Source organism: Nicotiana tomentosiformis, chromosome 12 (assembly GCF_000390325.3).
Source record: "Nicotiana tomentosiformis chromosome 12, ASM39032v3, whole genome shotgun sequence".
NCBI classification, from domain to species: Eukaryota; Viridiplantae; Streptophyta; class Magnoliopsida; order Solanales; family Solanaceae; genus Nicotiana; species Nicotiana tomentosiformis.
The window spans coordinates 92,483,314-92,505,034 of record NC_090823.1 but is presented as its reverse complement, the minus strand read 5'-3'; the positions used below and the strand labels follow the sequence as shown (position 1 = coordinate 92,505,034).

General features: G+C 35.1%; 2 protein-coding genes across 6 annotated transcripts; both read left to right on the top strand.

The window, feature by feature from the left end:
- The first annotated feature begins 4,408 nt into the window (after positions 1–4,408).
- LOC104116890 (uncharacterized) lies at positions 4,409–9,987 on the top strand. 4 transcript variants are annotated; one of them, XR_690939.4, is made up of 16 exons: positions 4,411–4,937; positions 5,019–5,118; positions 5,554–5,675; positions 5,920–5,979; positions 6,310–6,429; positions 6,522–6,641; positions 6,956–7,097; positions 7,205–7,375; positions 7,638–7,793; positions 7,883–7,989; positions 8,081–8,171; positions 8,290–8,431; positions 8,524–8,592; positions 8,944–9,060; positions 9,258–9,384; positions 9,516–9,987. XR_690939.4 is itself a non-coding variant. In XM_009627845.4 (16 exons), exons 2-16 carry the CDS (start codon positions 5,077–5,079, stop codon positions 9,750–9,752), a joined length of 1,908 nt encoding a protein of 635 aa, XP_009626140.1. In that variant the 5' UTR covers positions 4,415–4,937; positions 5,019–5,076; the 3' UTR covers positions 9,753–9,987. The 4 variants fall into 4 exon arrangements, 2 of the variants coding, with proteins under 2 accessions (XP_009626141.1, XP_009626140.1); XM_009627845.4 differs by having other exon boundaries at positions 4,415–4,937; positions 8,524–8,677; XR_690940.4 differs by lacking the exon at positions 9,516–9,987 and having other exon boundaries at positions 4,409–4,937; positions 9,262–9,298.
- Positions 9,988–12,861: 2,874 nt separating this feature from the next.
- On the top strand, positions 12,862–18,125 carry LOC104116892 (transcription initiation factor IIA subunit 2). 2 transcript variants are annotated; one of them, XM_009627847.4, is made up of 4 exons: positions 12,862–12,973; positions 13,109–13,256; positions 13,982–14,032; positions 17,672–18,125. In XM_009627847.4, the coding sequence occupies exons 2-4, from the start codon at positions 13,128–13,130 to the stop codon at positions 17,810–17,812; spliced, it is 321 nt and encodes a 106-aa protein (XP_009626142.1). In that variant the 5' UTR covers positions 12,862–12,973; positions 13,109–13,127; the 3' UTR covers positions 17,813–18,125. The 2 variants fall into 2 exon arrangements, with proteins under 2 accessions (XP_009626142.1, XP_009626143.1); XM_009627848.4 differs by having other exon boundaries at positions 12,899–13,041.
- Positions 18,126–21,721: the final 3,596 nt, after the last annotated feature.

Here is a 21,721-nt window from a genome sequence, read left to right as displayed (position 1 = left end):
GATCGCGGAAAATGCTTCACGATTGCGAAGAACAAACTCCCCAACTCTTCTAGACAACCTCTAGTATAATGGTCATAACATTTTGTACAAAACTCTAAATTGCAATTGGTTTAACTTTTTGAAAACTAGATACCAAGGAATATAACTTTCATTTGTTTCTCATCTCCCAATTTCTTATAGTTGTTAGATATAAGCTTCCAAAGTTAATCCTATGCAACAGAGATTTCCAAATTCTTCCCAGACAGCCTAGAGTGTATCCACCACAACTTTTTATACACAACTCCAAATGACAATGGTTTATATTTCTGAAAACTAGACATCAAGGGCTACAACTTTTATTTTTGAATTATCTCCAAATTCCTTATAGATTGTGAGATGTAAGCTTCCAAAGTCGGGTCAGTGCAGTAGAGATTTTTGTTCTACGCGATCGCGAAAGAGCTTTCGCGATCGCGATTCACAAGGTTCCAAACTGCTGTTTGCTCTTCACGAACGTGACCCAATGTTCGCGATCGCGGTGCACACCTCTGTAGGTAGAAACCAACAACTAAAAATGGCCTAGAAATGGTCTGAAACCACCCCGAAACTCACCCGAGCCCCCTCGTGACCTCAACCAATTATACCAACAAGTCCTAAAATATCATACGAACTTAGTCGAAGCCTCAAATCACATCAAACAACGCTAAAACTACGAATCGCACCTCAATTCAAGCCTAATAAACTTTGAACTTTTAAATTCTATATCTTGTGCCGAAATACATCAAATCAATCTGGAATGACTTCAAATTTTTCATACAAGTCATAAATGACATAACGAAGCTATTCCAATTTCCAGAATCAGATTCTGACCTCGATATCAAAAAGTCAACCCCCCGGTCAAACTTTCCAAAAATTTAACTTTCGGCATTTCAAGCCTAATTCCACTACGGACCTCCAAATAATTTTTCGGACACGCTCCTAAGTCCAAAATTACGATACGAAGCTATTGGAATTATCCTAATTAAATTTAGAGGCCGTTTACACATAAGTCGACATTCGGTCACTATTTTAACTTAAGCTTTAAATCTTGAAACTAAGTGTTTCAATTCATTTCAAAACCTCACCGGACCCGAACCAATTTCCCCGACAAGTCACACAACAACTGTAAAGCCCAATTTGAGCAGTAAATAAGGAAACGAGGTTGTAATACTCAAAACGACCGGTCGGGTCATTATATTTTTCGAACTTGATCACCACTTGAGTAGGGTTTACCAAAGGCTTTCAGATCGCCAATGATTTTGCTAAATCTTGCAAACATTTCTTTAATGGATTCTCCTTCTTTCATCTGGAAGAGTTCATAATCATGAACCAACATATTTATCCGAGTTTTTTTTTTACTTTGCTGATTCCTTCATGAGTAACTTTCAGTTTGTCCCACATTTCTTTGGAAGTATCACAGTTTGAAATTTTCTCATACTCTTCTCTACTTATAGCATTATAGAGCAAGTTTCGTGCCTTAGCATTAACTTGAACGATAAATATTTGCTCGTTTGTGTATTCATCTATATATTCAGGATCAGCCGGTGGTTGAGCTGCTGCTGGGAGTGGATAGTTTCCCTTTTTATGACATGCCATGCTTTGACATCATAGGATTTTGCATAAATTTCCATGCGCACTTTTCAGTGGGAGAAATGTTGTCCATTGAAGTATGGTGGCCTTACTTGCGATGTTCCTTCTTGAAAGAGTGCTCCAATCATTACTTGATTTGACATGATCTTTTCTCACTAGCTGTTAAATAAAAGATAAAAAGTGTGAGAATTGCTTTGATACCAATTGAAAGTACAAGAGTGGGGAGGGTGAATTGTCGATTTTTATTTTTGTATTCTACGTAGTTGACTAGTTTACCAATTAGTCGACTGAAGATAAGAACATAATAAAAGTAAAGTAGAAGTAAAGTGTAGGAATTAAAGACACCGGAATTTTTATACTAATTCGGATTCAATGTGAATCCTACGTCCAGTCCCTTTGGGTTGCAAAGGTGTTCTCTTTCAGTATTTGAAGTTTTTCGATTATAAGAGAGTTGATGTAGCTTTACACCAACAGCTTAGTCACTATGTCACTTCTCTCTTCTTGATACAATGCCTCACCAGTGTTTATTTATTTTTCTTCTCTCACTAATTACACAACAGATCTAAAGAGAACTACAATGCTTGTTTGGAGTAGAACAAAAAAAGTGATGGTGGTTCGTTCAAAGTATATCTGCTTCAAGCTTGGTACAAATATATATATACTTTGTGAGGCCTTCTTGACTCTTGATTGACGTGAATCTTGAGAGATTACAGACCCAATGAAGTTGATCCTTGAAAGGAATCGTAGACTGATTACAACAACAACCCAGTAGAATCCCACCAGTGAGGTCTGTGGAGGGTAGAATGTACGCAAACCTTACCTCGACCTCGAAGGGGTAGAGAGGCTGTTTCTTAGTGGAAGACTAGTTCTTTCCAAGAATAAAGTGAAGTTTTCGTTGATTTTCTTTGACTTATGGCCTTGATGGACTTTTCTTCTGCTAAGGAGATCTTTCTGTTATTTGAGTGTTCAAAGTTGGATCCCAGGATTCCGGGCTTTAACGACCTGCCTTTGATCGAGGAATCTCAAGTACAGAGCTTCGCAATCTCGTTTTCCTTTAATTTGGGACCTTTCTATAATATCCTCTGTCAATCTACTATCAAATCATTGATTGATTCTTCTTTCGGATTATCACTACTTGTTCCTTTTTCATCTCTAATCTTTGATACTTTTCCTTTCCTTTGCTTCTTGAGTTTCCATCATTCTCCTTCCTTATTTGCTTCCGTTGAGAGATTTTTTTCTTAATCTTCTTTACTTCTTCCATACTTGAATGATAGAGCTTTTTGAGTCCTTTTCTTTTATCCCTCGTGATCCTGCACCATAGCAATATGTAATTTTTCATCATTAAAACTTATATTTAACATAAACAACTTATAAGACTTCTCATAATGAAAATGTCATTATTACCAACATTTCCTTTTTATCTTAGTTCTTGGATGGATGAGTTATATTACTACTGTTTTAGGAGTGAGCCAAAAAAAGAAAACGAAGAAAAGACAGAATTAGGAACTACTCGAAAGTTGATAAAGATAACCATAAAGTTTTGATTAATTTTACTTATGGTCATTGAACTATCTTTCAATTTCACTAAAATCATATAATTATTTTTTGTCACTTAAAAGTAACTAAACTTTATCATTATCACTTAAAAGTCATTTTGCCTCAAACCCCTACCATAAATATGACATGGCATTAAATTTTATGATAAAAATCTAAAAATAAATGCAACATAAGCTAATATGGATCATACCCATTTTAGATCCATTTATTCTTTAATGTGATTTGATCCATAATACAAATGAGTTTTGATAAAAAAATATATTAATTCCACATTAGTTTAAAATGATTATCTTATACTACAAAGTTTTGTCTTTTCTGTCACAGCACATTCATAATTATTTTATACTAAAATAATCTATGCTAGAAAATTCTTATCTTGTTTGTATGCCTCATCTGAGTCATTTTATAACTCTACTGAAGCTAAAATACTATTGTATACAATAGTATTTTAAAATGACTCGGATGGGGCATACAAACAAAATAAGAATTTTCTAGCATAGATTATTTTAGTATAGAATAATTATGAATGATTCGGATGGGGCATACAAACAAGATAAGAATTTTCTAGCATAGATTATTTAGTATAGAATAATTATGAATGTATTGCGACAGAAAAGACAAAACTTTGTAGTATAGGATAATCATTTTAAACTAATGTGGATTTAATATTTTTTTTATCGAAACTCATTTGGATTATGGATCAAATCACATTAAAGAATAAATGGATCTAAAATGGGTATGACCCATATTAGCTTATGTGACATTTATTTTTGGAATTTTTCATAAAATTTAATGCCATGTCATATTTATGGTAGGAGTTTGAGGCAAAATGACTTTTAAGTGACAATGATAAAATTTAGTTACTTTTAAGTGATAAAAAATAGTTATGTGACTTTAGTGAAATTGAAAGATGGTTAGAAATTAACACCGTAAAATTTGAAGATAAAGTAGTACTGAGAACAAGTGAATAGATAGAACACAACGCAACAAGTTGGTAAAAGAAAAAGAAAAAAATAAAGAGGAAAAGAGAATGGAACAAGATTGACAGATTTTTGTAATTGAGAGATGTAATGAGGGAAACATACGACAGAATGTCACGATCGAACCAAACCATATCACTTTTTCTGCCTCTGTCTTTTTGAGACAGAGATATCAGAATTATCTCTTCTACGTTAAGCATTCGTACTATTATGCTTTTCAATATTTTCCACTCGTGAACACTTGTATTAATTATCAGTTTTTTAAATTGGGTTTAATTTTTATATATTTGCAGTATTAGTAATTTTATTGGATTAAGTAAATTATTATTCTATCTTTTAGCTTATTATATTAGATTTGCTAAAAGGAACTATTTGTCATTGTGTAGGTCAATTTAACTTGATAATATAAAAGATTTATTCAGGTTAATACACTGTGAGACGTAGCTACTTTTAGTAAAGGGGTTCATTGAATTTGCTTTGTCCAGAAAATTACGCATGTAAAATGGATAAAAACATATAGTATAACATAGGTTAAAGCATTAGATGTGTTACTTTGACGTTTTTTGAATTCAAATTTCTGGCTTTGGCTGCTGAGACTACAGTTATGGCATGTGTTAATGGTGTTCATAATTCATAGTACTACTTCATATTATTATTACTAATGTCTGACTGCAGCTATTAGGAGATGCTGTTAATATGCATCTCTCTCCTCTCCTACAAACCTATAAATAACCAAAGGCAGTTCAACATTTCTTTTTTCAAATCTTGAAGCATATTCAGAATCATACCACACTGGTACCTCTCTCTCTCTCTCTCTCTCTCTCTCTCATCATATATGTATATATTGATATATGTATGTATGGTTATTCTTCATAGGTGGTTGATCTGCTGTACGGGGGGACACAGAGGGAAAAAAATTGTTATAAGAGAAACAATGTCTTCTACAGGACTGCGGTTAAATGCTCAAAATGACTATGTAAAGTTTTATCTTTTTTTATTCCAATCCAATCATGCAAAATTTCCTTTTTTAGAACTTATTCACTTTGGCTGTTCATAATAATTTCCTTCTATTTTTCCAGGTGGTAATCATACACTTAATAACCTCTTTCGTTAGCTTTTATATGTATCTGCCTTATGAGAAATTATCTCAGGAACAAGCGAAAACTCTGTTTTGCTGGTTAGGTTTCCTTTTTTTTGGTGGGGTGGGGTGGGGGGATCTGCAGAGAAGGTTGACTACTTATGTGGGGTGGGGGGGAAATGTGCAAAGATTGATTTTTCTTGTGTCCGAAACCCGGAGATTCCTCTATTCGAATACGAGACTTGTAGTTAAGGAATCTCATCTATCGCACCACATTTTTGTGAAAAAGATTGATTTTTTTCTTTCTTTCTATAAGAGTGTTTACTTTTGTAGGTGGTGATAAACAATGGAGTAGTGGAAATAACATGGACAAATCCAGGGGGAATTATCAGAGGGATAAAGTACAAGGGAATTGACAACTTGCTCGAACTAAACAATAAAGATTTGAATGGAGGGTAAGTATAAAGAAGGTGTTATCACAACTCCTTTGTTTTCTGTTTCAAGCTCTGGTCTTTCCTCTTAAGAACTATTTTAAGGCCTTTAAAGTCGTTATGTATTCTGATGATCAAAGAAAAATGTATTTCTGGACGTACAATATCCGAGTCTGTCTTTCTATCATTTTATTAGGATGATAATCCAGTGTTTTTGCAACCATAGTTGAATAAATAGTGATTTATTTGATGTTGTTGAAACAAACAGGTTCTGGGACCTTAATTGGAGTGAGGCTGGTAGTACAAAAACAAGGGGAAAGTTTGACACGTATGTACTCTTTATCCTTTTCCTATAGAAGAAGTTTAATATTGCTTAGTGTATCAGCTTTAGGGTGCTACGGTCATAGGCGGAGCCAGGATTTGAAGTTTATGGCTTCAGAATTCTAGTTCTTTTAAGTTAGTGGGTTCTAACTTAATAATTTGTGCATATTTAATAATTTCTTAAGACAAATATAAGGTTTGGACCAAAGCTACTGGGTTCGGCCGAATCCGTAGCCGAAGGGCTGGCTCCGCCCAAGCTACAGTTAATTGACCAAGGTTAAGAAGTATAGAGATTGCTTTATCGTCCTTTGTTTTGTTGTGTGGATTATTAATGCAGGATAGAAGGAACAGATTTGCAAGTTATAGTGGAAAATGAGAAGCAGATTGAGCTGTCATTCACAAGAATGTGGAATCCAGCAGTCCAGGGTGAACAAGCTCCTTTATATATTGATAGAAGGTTCTTGCTTGAAGTTAGATAGTTTCTTTTGAAGTTTCATTTCATTTTCTCATAAATGATGACAAACAACTTGGATTCGTACTTATTTGCAGGTTTGTAGTATTTCGTGATGTCCCAGGATTTTACTCATATGCCATCTTTGAGCACACGAAAGACATGCCTTCTTTCAACCTTAACACAACCAGAATCGCTTTCATGCTCAATAAAGAAAAGTAAGAATCGTCATAGCTATTTTCTTAAAATGAAGCAGCATGTTGAAGTGAACGAACTTGATTCATTTGCAACGGTCGTGCTCTCTTTTTATTCGATATTCTTTCATGGGAAAGGAATTACCTTAATAGGCGGAAGAAAGGAAGGAAAAGCTAGGATGTAGTCCAAAATGCATTTGTCCAACGTTCTTTTGAAAGCTGTCTTCGTAAAGAAGAATGTTGTGTCCTTAAGGATATAGAATGACAAATTCTTACAAGATGACCACTGAAAACAGAAGCCAGAGGAAAACTCTTTACTATCTTTATGGCTTTACCAGGTTTCACTACATGGCCATAACAGATGATAGACAAAGATTTATGCCTAGTGCAGAAGACCGGCTTGCAGAGAGAGGCCAAGCGCTAGCCTATCCTGAAGCAGTTCTCCTTGTTGATCCTATAGAACCTGAATTCAAAGGAGAGGTATTATACTTATGGTGAATTACAGCATGAAACGAGGAAGCCTGTATTGTAAATAAAAAGTTAATAGTGCACTTAATTTTGTATTTTCTTTGGATCCGCAAGTGCAGGTGGATGACAAATATCAATATTCACTTGAAAACAAAGATAATCAAGTGCATGGATGGATATGTTTTGACCCTCCTGTGGGATTTTGGCAAATCACTCCTAGCAATGAATTTAGAACAGGAGGACCCTTCAAACAAGATTTAACCTCGCATGTGAACCCGACTACCCTTGCTGTAAGCGGTTAACATAATCAATATTTCTAGTTATAAATTAGAGACAAATAACTGTATGCATCATTTCAGTGAAAAATATGCATTCAATTGTTTTGTAATCCTCAGTATCTCTCAAGTTTTTCTAGTATATAAATTGATCAGCAATCAAAGCCATACATTAGTTTATATGAACACAATCACATAGTGAACTTTCTCTGACCTAACTAATATGATTCCTCTAAATATTACTTCTCACAAGTAATTTCTTAAGATTTGCTTGCAGATATTTCTAACTTCCCACTATGCTGGTCCAGATCTTTTGGTAAAATTCGAGCCTGGTGAGGAGTGGAAGAAAGTCCTCGGGCCCGTGTTCACATATTTTAATTCTGTATCAGACAAAGAAATGGCTCTAACACTTTGGGATGATGCAAAAAGACAGGTTAGGGGCAAAGAGAAGTTGAACCCACAACAGTAAAGCAGTATAGTATTTTTATAACTTGACATAATCTCACGTTCAAATTTATTTAGATGAACAAAGAAGTCCAGTCCTGGCCCTATAGTTTCCCAGCTTCTGAAGAATTTCCTAAGTGTGGTCAAAGGGGCATAGTTAAAGGTCGATTGTTAGTACAAGACAGGTATCGTCCTCTCTTACCTTAATTCAACATTTTGCATTTCCAGGTTCGATAACTATGTTTTCTAAGTTAAGTCCCACGATTTTAAGGAAAGATACTTAAGCAAGGGAAATTTACCTGGAAAAGATGCATATGTAGGACTCGCAGCTCCAGGAGATGCTGGATCATGGCAAAGAGAGAATAAGGTAATTGCCTCCTTCACTTTAGACTAAACAAGAAAAACAGCATTTCAAGTAAACCAGCTCATCTGACATGGATGCAAACCAGTTTATAGCACTAACAGTCATGTTACCGTTTTACCAGGGTTACCAATTTTGGACTACAACAGATGAAGACGGCTACTTTGTCATTGAGAACATACGTGCAGGATCATATAGTCTTTATGCATTGGTACCTGGATTTATCGGGGATTACAAGTATGAAGTTGTAATAACTATAACAGAAGGTTCTATTAAGTAGCAGCATTTTTGATTAGAATCTATGCTGAAACTTATGCTTTATGGAAGGATCTAACCATTAGCATTAATGCAAATGCAGGTTGTAATATTGAGTTGGGTGAGCTTGTTTATGAGCCTCCAAGAGATGGTCCTACCTTGTGGGAGATCGGTATCCCTGATCGCTCTGCTGCAGAATTTTATATTCCCGATCCAAACCCAAAATATGTTAACAAACTTTACATAAATCAAGACAAGTGAGCTTTCTTAACAACTTCATAAAGTTAACCACGCTAGTGTTCAAGAAGCAATAACTGAATATAGAAATTTACTTACATATATGTCTTTAGACCATCAAACTAATTTGAATCAGTTGCACTTCACTTTTCTCAGAATTTCAAATTATGGAAGACATGCGAAAATACCACTAAATTTAACACTTTAAGGAATACTTCTGATGTTGTTTCCCTACTTCTGTACAATTGGTAATTCAAAGAAATTTTCTGTTGTAACATTTTCCCAGATTTAGACAGTATGGTTTGTGGGAGAGATATGCAGAGTTATATCCTGATAATGATTTAGTCTACACAGTTGGAGTTAATGAGTATCAAAAGGACTGGTTCTTTGCTCAGGTTAACAGGTGACAACTCCTTGTCTAATATTTTTCCAAAACACTCATATTATGAGTTGTATTAGTCGATACGAAATCATTTTTCATGAAATCCACTTAATTTAGGGGAAAGATTAAATCTAGTGCTACCGATAATTTCCTATAGACTCCTGAGTTAATCCCAAGACTCCACAGAACTGATCAGTGTGTAATTACTTGATGTTTAGGAAGATAGGCGAAAATGCATATCAAAGTACTACATGGAAAATCAAGTTCAAGATTGATAATGTAAATCTGGTTGGAGCATACACATTGCGTTTGGCGCTTGCAGCTGCCAATCATGCTGAACTGCAGGTAATCATATCAGTAATTCTTCAAATAATGTGGACATGAATTGAATTGGTTGGCGTTGTATCTCACCTAGTAAATTTATGTTTCAACTTAATTAGTGGAAGACTAACATGAGTTGAATATTTTTGTAAAAGGTCCGGATCAATGATCCAACAGCAGATCCTCCCCTATTTTCAAGTGGAGAAATCGGAGGAGACAATGCAATTGCAAGGCATGCTATTCATGGGATCTATTGGTTGTTCAATGTAACAATACCTGGTTCTCTACTTTTGGGAGGAGAAAACATCATATTATTGACACAAACAAAGACCGCCAACGCTTTCCAAGGGATTATGTATGACTATATTCGCTTGGAAGGTCCCTCGTGCTAGAGTGAAAACCTTTGATTTTTCCACACAGAGAACTACTCATTTGTTGCCACAAATAAAAAAGATTATACATTTCTACAGCATTCTCACACTTTTAACTAGAGCTGCAGTAATTTGATAGAGATCTCTTCAAGTTGGACTGCCTGAGATGGATTTTACTTTCCAATATTTGGCTACTACATAAGGAGGCAACTTTTATGCATCAAATAATAAAATGCTCTCCTTTCCCTGGTCTTCACTTTTACTTATTATTCAGTTGTTATCAGGGGCATTTGTAGCATTAAGATGACAGGTTCGAACCCATAATTTTCGATGTGGAGCATAAATTTATATGCAAAAATCTACAAAAATTGTAACATATAGTAGATATGAACCCATAGTTTTAAAAATATAATGAGTTCAATGCTAAAAACCTTAAAGGTTGAACTCATATAATTTAAATTATGGATCGATCTGCCTCTGGTTGTTGTCCGCCAATTTACTTAATGATCTAAACTTGGAGTTTATGGTGTCAATTAGCTTGTATATTCAGTCCAGTAAAATGATTTGAGATTTATGGATTATATACTATTACAAAATGAGAACTAGCAACGGATAAATTCTATAACTAAACAGCAAAATCCGTTGCTAATCCTACTTAGCAACGGATTAACAATAAATTATCAAAAAATTCTGTTAGCTATGAGCAATTTAGCGACAGGTTAGTGACGAAGTTCGTAGCTAATTTTAGTTTTTTTTAGTAGTGATAACATGTCAAGAAGAAAAGGAGATGAACAGATTCTAAAGTTGTGACTAATACTCTTAGAATCTGTCTGATCTTTCACTGCATTTATGATATGGCACAAGAGAATTCCTTTTAAAATCTCATTTTCTATGTTGAGGATGATTCAGTCCAGAATTCCTACTGATGAAATGATTAAGAAATTTGATAGAATAGTTCCATCCACGTGCTCCTGTTGTACTAATCGCAATGAGGAGACTGTCACTCATCTCTTTTGCAAAAGTCAGATTGCTACACAAGTTTGGCTATTCTTTGGTAGATATTATGGTATCACCTTGAGAATGAATAATATCAGACAGATTCTAATGTGTTGGTGGCTAGCAAAAACAAAGAATAAAATCCATGCTGCTTTGTTACAATGCCTACCATTAGTCATATGTTATGAGATTTGGAAGAATAGGTGTGCTTCCAAATTTGAAAACATTCACATGGCATGCTTTAAATACTCTCTTTTTAAAAACTCAATTCCCCAAAGTTACTCTTCCTCATCCTTGGCATGCTTTATACGCAGCAGTGGAGACGGCTAGACAGGTCATTACCAGTCAATTAGTAAGGTGGTATAAATCTGATGATGGATGGATAAAATTAAACACGGATGACTGCAGTAAAGGGAATCTAGGAAACTCTGGCGGAGGGGGAATACTCAAAAACAGTCAAGGTACTTGCATTTTCGCATTTGCTGATTATTATGGCACTTGTAGTAACAACATGACTGAGGCCAAAGCTATGCTTCAGGGTATAAAAATGTGCATTACTGGTCGATACTGCAATGTAATAGTTGAAGCTGATTCCCAATTGATAGTAGACATGATTAACAACAAAATGAAGGTTCCTTGGCACATCCAACATATCATAGACCAGATTATTCTTCTCTCAAGTAATGGTAATTTTTATTTTGTCCGTACATTCAAAGAGGGTAATATGGCTGCAGATCAATTAGCAAACATGGGTGATAAAGGGAGAAATCGAGTTATCTTTGATGATGAGAGCTCCTTACCAGATTATGTGAAGGCAATTGTGAAATTGGATCGACAGATCATTCCAAACTCCAGATTCATACCAAGGAAGAACTATTTTGTAATTAATGATGCTAACCTTAGATAGTGATGATGTTTGTGTAGTTTTTACAACTATGCTCATAGCATCTTTTTGTGAAGCTCGATGTATAAATACGGTAAAGTATGTAACCACCAAAGCTAGGCAATATCTTATTGATCAAATGTACGCAAGAATGAGTACTATCATTCTCCATCATGTTTTGGAGGCTATGGTTTATGTCCTACTCTGTGTACTTATCTTTTTGATTATCTAAAGGTTGGGGTATAACCTAAACCCCCACCATCATGGTGGACTTTTGTGGAAAAAAAAGAGACTAATACTATGCTCAAAATAGTCCTTAGGAATAGGGGTTGAACTATTTTGGTCCCTGATGTACAACACTTAATTTAAGCAGTATGTATAACAAAAGTGGACATTTTTTATCCTAAACTCTAAAACTAATTTCAGATCATAAAATTCCACCCAAACTGAGAACGTAAGAAGATAAGTAAAAGCGTTTAGAATGATCAATTTACGCCTGTGGCTATTGAAGTTGTGCAATTACAGAATAAATTTTGGATTTCAATTGTTGCCGGACAAATGGGCTATCTAAAGATAGAACTAAAACATCGTAATTTACTATTTTATACGTTAGTTGAGAATGCTTTTTTTTTTTTGAGCATATTGATAAATGGTTCGCATCGTAGAACTAGATACTTCATTAGAATTTTTCAAAAGTTTATTTTCCAATATACGAATTTTTAAAACTAGTCACCATCTCTTTTTTCCTTTTGTTGAAATACTTGGTTATGTTTGTGATGGCCGATTGGATTTAAAAAAAAAAAATAATCCAACATTAGTTATCAATAGTTAAATCTTAAATATTTTTATTTGCATTAATCTTAGTCTCATCCTCGTCAATTTCTTATTAATGAATTTTAACGTATGTCAAGTGTCCCTTAATAAGTAAAATTAACTTACTTTAGTACGAAGAGTTTGATGGACAAATTCCAGCAGAGTGAAGACAAAAAAATATTAGATAATTCTTCTATAAATTTTGATAAATAAAATTATTTGTGTTAGCAAAAAATAACAAATATTCAATAAATTAATTTAAATGTATACAAACTAGCTTGAACATAGTCGTGATAACAAAATAAAATGAAGAGTTTGATGGAAATTTATCTTCCTCAAAGGTACTTCAATTGTTTTGTATTTGGGATAGAATTCCTTTAGGAAATAGAGAGCAATAGAAGGGTAGTTTGGTCAATTCAGGTTAACGATTCCACCGCTCGCCTATATATGCCATCCGCTACGAATATTAGGGTATAAAAGCCCCAAATCTCTTCCCTCTCTTCGAACCGAACTCCTATCTCTCTCTCTCCTTATTCTCTCACCTTCAATTGTAATTCCCTCAAAACCTGAATTCATTAATTCATCATTTAATAACTGTACATTATTGAAACCTATTTAGTAAGTAGTATTTAATTTTCTCTTGAAAATTTGCCTTTTATTTTGAATTGATTCTTAATTTTTGCAGATCTTGGAAAGGACTAAAAATGGCGACATTCGAGCTGTACAGGAGGTCAACGATTGGGATGTGTTTGACTGAAACACTTGATGAGATGGTCTCCAACGGTATCCTTAGCCCAGAACTCGCCATTCAAGTTCTTGTTCAGTTTGACAAGGTCAGTTTGTTTTTCCCTCACAGATAGATCCAGGATTTTAAATCAGTAGGTGCAGTTTAAAACACTTACCCGCACACAACGTTTCCACCTAATTATACTAATATATCATGGTTAAGTCATTAATTAAGGTGAGAATGTGTATTGATTAACTATGATTTAGTATTCATTCGGTTGGTGTAAACACCGGGTCTGTATAAGTTATAACTTTTGTTTTTAATATTTAAACATATCTAAAAATAAAGCACTAATTTTTCGTGTAGCGAAGGTGAACTTGTACACAAAACTATATTTTTTGAAAATTTGTTCAACTATGTATGTGGTTTAAGTTGAGGCCAATGGACTGGAACCCGCTGCCCAAGGACTAAATCTCCTTGCATTTAGTCTCCATGATTTTAAGCTAGAGGCGTGGGATGTCATTGTATCCACTTCCATTTTGTGTTACTGGGTGCAAACTTAAAAATAAAATTACGTTTTTGAGAAATTGTTCAACTATGTATATGGTTCAAGTCTACTGCAATGGCTCCAAGTACTGCATCTTCCCTCGCATTTAGTGGCAACCTATTTCTGTAAGTGTATACTGGCCTTTATATGCATGTATATATGTACATATCCATACAAATAATCTGTTTCTAAAATCATGTATAGCAGTCAAAACATCTTTTCTTTTGTTTGGCTTTTTGGAGTTTAGGCCACGTTTATCTCTTTTGTTGTTGCACTGTTTGCAGTCAATGACTGAAGCTTTGGAGAGTCAAGTAAAGACCAAGGTTACTATTAAGGTACTTGTAATCTGCTTTTGTTTGATGTTATCTTTGTTTGTCAGTTTAGATCCATAATATGAGCTCACACCGATGATATATCATTGGATCAGTTTTATGACTCACATAATTAAGAATCACTGACTCTTTTTGGCTTTTTGGGTCTTTTTTATAAATGTGAAAATTTACTATATGATCTAATTTACTAGTGGTAGTGGCTGAATCTGTCTCTGTTTTTTTTAATGAAGTAATTGGTTTCATTAATGGCATCAAGAAGATGCAAAAGTGTTACAAAACAGAAGCAGAAATAGTTGTGGCTGAAACTGTCTCTGTTGGCTTTATTTAAAAGAATGGAAGATGAAGAAGCTGATGAATTCACTCGTGTGTCTGTTTACATCCATAATACGAGGTCACATCACAATATTTTCATTTGTCCAGTCCAATGAGTCGCATCATCATAAGTTATTTTCATAATCCATATTGTCCTATTAGTTGTTTGGGGGTTGTTGGGGGGGGGGGGGGGGGTTATTGTCCAATATTCCCCACTTGGCCAGGACTCGAATTAAGATATACAGTAGAACATGGGACGTTATCTACCAATGAGCAACATTTCTCTAAACCTCACTTATGTTGTTATGGGTTATTGGCTTGTTTTCTGTTAAGATATCTTTGGCATCTCAAATAGTTTCACCATAAATTGAAATGTTTGTGTCTCATTAGTTGAAAATTTAGGATATCAGCTGGTTCCTCTCATTCTTAACACCATCAATGAATTTGAATAACGTTGTTCTAGAAAAAAACCAAAAAGAGTATAAGGCGGACCTTTTTTTTCTTGATAACCGAGAAATCCCTGAGTGTCAGCTGGCGCATGGTTCAAAACTCGGTTGATAAAGTTCCCGCCCCAAAATTGTTAACTTAGAAGCAACTTTTGGTTGACTGCATCCTGCTGGATTTGTGTGCTGTGTTTGATATCTAGCATATTACTTTTGAGACATAGCATTCACTTGCAGATCTTTTCCTTTCCTTTTTATATTATCAATAGATCAAGCACATATATTTTACGCTTTCTTTGTCTAAGAACATTTGAGAATGGACCTCATAAGTATTGCAGTTGCAAAACTTGAGGTCTTCCGCTTGAATCATGCTCGTTCTAATCCATCTGACTGAAGCTTATCATTCTCCTTTAGGAAAAAAACAAAAAGATTTGAAGAGGATAGATGATTTGTTGCTATATTTTTCCGTCTTATATGATATAACTGGCATCGTAAACATCTAGGAGTAGAGTTTAGTTATCTTCATATTGCCAAGTGATTGCAATCAGAGCGATGAGGCTGATTTTATTGATTTGCTTATTCTTTACAATAGACATCTACAACATATAGGTAGGTACTATACCCAAATTGTGTCTCCTGACCGTCAGGAGTCATGAAAATCCAACTAAATGGGGTAGGTATCTTAAAGTGGTTAAATGAGCAGAGAAGTCTTTCAGTTGATGTCTTTGAAGGTAGTAGGTATGGTGGATGATTGCTCAGTAGTTGAGCTTGAATTAGAAGAAAAACTGTTGTAAATTTTAACAGATTCTGAAGAGTGCTTTCCTATAAGAAGAGCAAATTATATAAATAACTTAATCCACTAAAATACAGCAATCTTTCAAGATCTGGTACTTTACTCGAAATAAAGTGATTAACTGTCTGATCCTTCTTGATGACAAGAAAGACATAAGGGAAGACTTGAAGTTATCGCTAATTTTAAATCACAAATTGCACAACAGCCTTTGACTTGACAACTATCACAATAAGGCTCAAGTCATACTGCTTTGATTATTATACAACTGTCACAATAAAAGCTGTGGTTGAACCTGAAGCATAAGAGACCACCTCCTTTCAGGTTGATTTTACAAAGTAAGTTTATATGTAGACTCCGATTTTGCTCTTTATCTCGATTCCTGTGTGCATTCCACTCCCTTGTTTATTCTATTATCTTTGTAACCAGTGGCGGAGGCAGTATTTCCGCTAAGGGGGTTCAAAAAAGAAAAAAGTTAAAAAAAATTGTAACTAGTGGGAATTGAACTAAAGACCTTACAAAGGTTTTGAACCCCCTTGACCACTAAGCTATGCTTTTGGGCCGTGTCAAGGGGATTCAAAACATAATATATAGAAGTAAAAAACAGATTTTGCCTTATATTTTTTTTTTTTGATAAGGTAAATTGTATTAATCCAAAGGGAGAGAACTCCCGTGTACACGAAGTATACCAAAGACGTAGAGAATTTACATCAGAACATGATTCTCTACAAAAGACGCCCAATCTTCTATACAAGTAGGGGCTAAATGAGTGCACCAAAAAGCGATCAATGATAAAAGACTATTCTTAAGATGTGAAAAAGGAGACTCAATCTCCTCAAAAGCTCTCCTATTTCTCTTCCCCCATTCTTAAGATTTTGCTTGTAATTTTTCGGCGATCTGCCCCCCTAAATCCGCCCCTGTTTGTAACCCAACATGTCTTTCCACTTACCATGAGGGCTGCCTTACAAATTTTCGACTAGAAAGCTATTGCACAACTTGAGAATAATTGATTGAAGTATGCACAAGCAAAAGCGATTGCCTTTCACCAGAGTCCAGCCAGACACTAACTAACTCCTACTCTAACTAACTTCTACTCCTCTGGGGAATAGGATAGAACTTTAACATTAACATTTGGATGTCAACTATTTGGCATAGGGATATTGGTCATCCTTTCCGTGCTAATTTTGTAATTAGCTTATAGCTTAGCTGGTAGTGTTTGGGCCAACGTACGCGCCTGGACTATTCCACTTGATACCTACAACCTCTTACTAATACAGGTATCAGGTAACTCTACCCACAAGGGTTAGGCAGTAGGATTAATCACGGGGCTTCTTAGGTCTCAATTTGGATTTGATCGTATTCTTCCATGGTCTTCATTCTAGCTTCATTAACAGTTGACCTCTAGGTCACACTTTTCGGTCTGTTGGAGGTGATATATATATCAAGAACAACATTCTGTTGGATGCTAAAATATGCATGACTGTTCCTGCAAGTGGGATAGGTGTTCAACAAGGTATCATAAAAAAAAAAGTGTTCAAGAAGGTGCTCACATTTCATTAGTTGTGGAATGAGATCTTGTGTGTTTAGTTTCTGCAACCTTGAAATTGAGCTCTAGGACTTCTGTTGATAGGTCCTTCCTTTCTTTTGTGATCTCTTTGATTTTCGCTATACTATGGTCAGAATTATTTGTGAAGGATGCTGTCCTCTTGGAAGGGAAGCCTTGGAGCAATGGTAAAGTTGTCTCTGTGTAATCTATAGGTCACGGGTTCAAGCCGTGGAAACAGCCACTAATGCTTGCATTAGGGTAGACTGTATACATCATACCCTCTTCCCGGGACCTTGCATGAACGCGGGATGCCTTGTGCACCGGGCTGCCCTTGATGTTGTCCTTTTGCCAGCATTTATGTCTGTTAGGCCTCTTTTTTTTAAATAATGAAATACGGATTTTTGTCTGTTAGGCCTTTCAACCCTTTTTATTTGTCTTCTCTCTCCTTTAACTGTTACTGAATTTGGTTGTTCTTTCTATGGTTTCTTGGGGCTTATTAGCATGAAAAAGCTTCAGTTATATTCTTTGAATTTGCCCAACTATTGGTGCAGGGACATCTTCATACCTACAGATTCTGTGACAATGTGTGGACATTTATCTTACAAGATGCTGTGTTCAAGAGCGAAGAATGCCAAGAGACTGTTAGCCGCGTTAAGATTGTGGCATGTGACTCAAAGCTGCTCACACAGTGAGAAGACAGCCGATGGAGAGAATAATCTGCTACAGATTTGCATTTCTATCTTTAATATAGAAATCGACGTAAGAGAAATCTGGGAGAAGATGGTGCAGGAGGTGTGATTATATCCATTCCGGGTATATTTCCAGGCAGCCATTTACATTTATTTTTGTACAAACCAGCAAACATCTATAGCTATCAGTAGTCAAACTGTTATATCTATGATGCCAATGTATTTGATGGACCTTCTGTACAATGTTAAAACTTTAGTATTTCTGACGTTGATATGAGCTACCGAATTTAGTTTATCCTATCTGGAACTTCTTATATTTTTTGAAATCTTGTAACTTGCTCATTTTGGGGTGAAAGTGAAATTCTTCAGCATATATCAGCACGTGAAATTGTTCTTTTGAAAACACTTCTACGACAAAGAATTTGTTATATGTTACATAGTTGAAATTGTTGACTAAAATTTGGAATTTGTTCGTCCAAATTCAAGAAAATAGAATATTCTCCATGTAAGGCAATTATATGGAACTCATCCCTATAGATGAATATGGGAAGGCAAATAAAGAACAATCTTGAAGAGAGGTGGAACTGGTACACAATATTACTCATCTTTTAACAAGTACCAAAATTTAAATAATGTAGTGATTGAGTAATAATAATAACAGTAAACTAATATATTAATTGCAAGATACAAGTAGGAAAAAATCAAAAACGTCCTTGGAAAATTTAAAAAGTTGATAAAAATGCCTACTTAAATTTTCCAAGGACGTTTTTGATTTTTTCAAAAGTTGATAAAAATGCCTACTTAAATTTTCATTTTCACTGGTTTAAAGGCAAAAGATCAAGCAAAAAACTGGATCAACCATACCAGCAAAGGTTCCAACAGTTACCAAAAGCATTACACAAACTAAACGTTCTATTACTGAACACTTCTCTAGCTACACCAGACAAAACCTATACCTTTACCAAATTCAATTTCAATTTCCCGTTTTTTATCCAACAGCATATTATGCAATTTGTTAATTGCAACAGCACCGCAAAATATAGAGAACAACATAAATGCATTTATATAATTATATCACATGATTATTCGACAAGAGTTGTTTGATCCAACACCATATGTATAGGCAATACTATGTTGAGAATCGAATTCTCCTTCTAACTCTACAATCCTTTTCTTTTCTTTCACATGAACAGCGGGGCTGAAGAGTTTCACTTTGAGACTCAAAACGACGTCGCTGCCAAAAAGAGTCATGCATATCCTCACTCGTGTCCAACTTTTACTTCCGGCGGATCTAGGATTTCTAGTACATGAGTGTACTACTAAAAAAAAGAGACAAAAATGTATTTAGTGAGAATCGATCACTATACCTCTTGGTAAATAACTTAACCTTCAATTAAGTGCACCATTCAACCTTCTCGGAGCATGGGTGCGAGCAGTAAATATTATAAAGTATGAATTTTAGGAAATATGTACACAAAATATCTAATTTTACGGAAAGGCTATGAGTTCACGTTCCCTATAATTAAACCTATAAATCCGCCCTTGCTTCTCTATACAACAAAAAATACAGGAAATAAAAAATCTTCTGGGGAGCTTACATGGCTCTTGGCTATTTCATTTCATTTTTGCTATTTTATGTGACTAACGTTTCCTTTCCTTTCTGTTTTGTTTATGCGACTAACGTTCTCTTTAATTGTATCATGATTGTTGTTCAGCTAAGAATTACTATGACAAGTTTATTTGGGATCTTGACCTTTAGTTAACCCAAAAATCTACCTTTTAGGTACTTAAATTAGTTATTTATTTGTCAGTAAGGTTTTTGAGTTAATATTTTTGAAAGATTAGTGTACTGCAATTTGTCTCATTTTGGTTTAACACGTTAATGTCCAAAATGTTTTGAAGCAACTCTGAGACATCGTTTATGTTGCGGCAATTTCTTCAAAACAGCACGAAATCTTTTACTCTAAGATTTTTCAGATGAGTTTTAGACTCTATTTTGAGCTCAGTTAAGTAATCAAGCCGTGGAAACAGCCTTTTGTAGAAATGCAGGGTAAGACTGTGTACAATAGACCCTTGTGGTCCGGCCCTTCCCCGGACCCTTGCATAGCGGGAGCTTAGTGTACCGGGCTTTTTTTTTTTTTTTTTTAAAGTAATCATGTTTTTGCCTAAACCATATTTTAACTAACCCTCTGTCAGTTTAATAACTATTTATTATCAAAATATATACTTCTTCTAATACTCTAAACACTTGAGTTTTTCATATGACTTAATCTTTAATGCTAACTTCTTTTATCTATACCTATAAAATATCATATTTTTTTTACAATACTTAGCCTTACTGATTAAAACTTAGAGTCCACCAAACTGTATAGAGAACCTGGTTCTCTATCAGTTCCCACAGAACACACACATATAACAGTAAGTAAATGACACATCAATGTTTTATGTGGAAAACTCCCAGCTCACGGGTTAAAAACCACGATCTACACTCGTAGGATTTCAACTTCACTAACCGAGCAAACATTTAGATTACAACCTATTGTAATCTAGGAATTAACTTCTTAATCCCTCACCTACTTGTAGTAACTCTATTACAAGCCTCTTTATAGTGATGGCAGTGGGGCGGGGCGGGTTGAAACCATTAAAGTAATCTACTCCTTTTCTTGCTCTTCCCCAGTTTTGACATTAAGCTTAAACACTTCACACAGTTTTATTTGTCTATATAAATCTTTCGCCTATATATTTTTCAAATAATAATTTTCAGGATATAATACTTTCCAATAAATATATTTTGAATATACTCCCTTCAAATAATTATCTTTCAAATATAATTTTTTTAAATAAATCTCTTTCAAATATAGTTCATTCAAATAAATATCTTTCAAATATAATTCTTTCAAATAAATCTCTTTCACATATAATTCTTTCAAATAAATATCTTTCGAATAAAAGTCACCATGTGACACCTCATTTCAAAATCATAAAATACGGGTCTCAGCCCACTTTCATATTTTCACGGCACCTCGTGCCAATTTTTCTATCACAACCGCACGGACAACTCATGTGCCAAATATCATCATCATTTAACCACGGCACCTCGTGCCCACATTTCGTATCACAACTGCACGGACAATTTACGTGCCAATATCATCATTATTTACTCACGATACTTCGTGCCCATATTTCATATCACAACAGCACGGACAGTTCACACACCAATATCATCATTATTTACTCACGGCACCTCGTGCCCACATTTCATTTCATAATCCGCATGACAATAACCACAGGCTCCCAATTTTAATATAGATCAGACTATTATCAATTTGCCAACAACAAGATAAATTGTACAAGGTATAAAAATAAACACAAGAAAAATCACAATATCACATGAAAATTACCAACGCAATAACCCCACATCATCACATATCATCCCGCTTGTCCTCCACCCCTAACTGGCTGTGCACGTAGGGTAGTAGCTGCACTGGGCCCCATAACCTGAGTGTTCTGATAAAATCCACCCCTCCCAAGTCTAGAAAAATCTCTCATGATGTGCCTAGTATCACCACACTCATAACAACCCCTATGAGGTCACGATTGCTCGTACTGAGTGTGTGCCGGATAAGTGGAATGACCATTGTAAGAATTTTGTATCTGTGGTGTTTTATAAGAACTTACTGGAGCACCCCGAGTAATTTGATGTGCGGACTGAGTTGGCCGACTGCTCGAGCCTCCGCCATAATGGGTCATAGCTGAAGAGTAAAATCCCCTGAACCCTCCATAGCTTCGAGACCTTTTGGCCTCCTTAGACTCCCTTTCCTCACCTAGAACACCCTCAATCCTACTCGCAATCTTCACTACTTGCTGAAATGGAGTATCAGTTTGCAACTCTCGAGCCATGCATATTTTAAG

Excerpts from the sequence above, each read along its gene's own strand:
- LOC104116890 (XM_009627845.4), top strand. The coding sequence starts at position 5,077 with ATGTCTTCTACAGGACTGCGGTTAAATGCTCAAAATGACTAT. Across the intron at positions 5,676-5,919 it reads AATAAAGATTTGAATGGAGG|GTTCTGGGACCTTAATTGGA; the intron begins GTAAGTATAAAG and ends TGAAACAAACAG. Across the intron at positions 5,980-6,309 it reads ACAAGGGGAAAGTTTGACAC|GATAGAAGGAACAGATTTGC; the intron begins GTATGTACTCTT and ends TTATTAATGCAG.
- LOC104116892 (XM_009627847.4), top strand. The coding sequence starts at position 13,128 with ATGGCGACATTCGAGCTGTACAGGAGGTCAACGATTGGGATGTGTTTG. Across the intron at positions 13,257-13,981 it reads TTCTTGTTCAGTTTGACAAG|TCAATGACTGAAGCTTTGGA; the intron begins GTCAGTTTGTTT and ends CACTGTTTGCAG. Across the intron at positions 14,033-17,671 it reads AGACCAAGGTTACTATTAAG|GGACATCTTCATACCTACAG; the intron begins GTACTTGTAATC and ends CTATTGGTGCAG.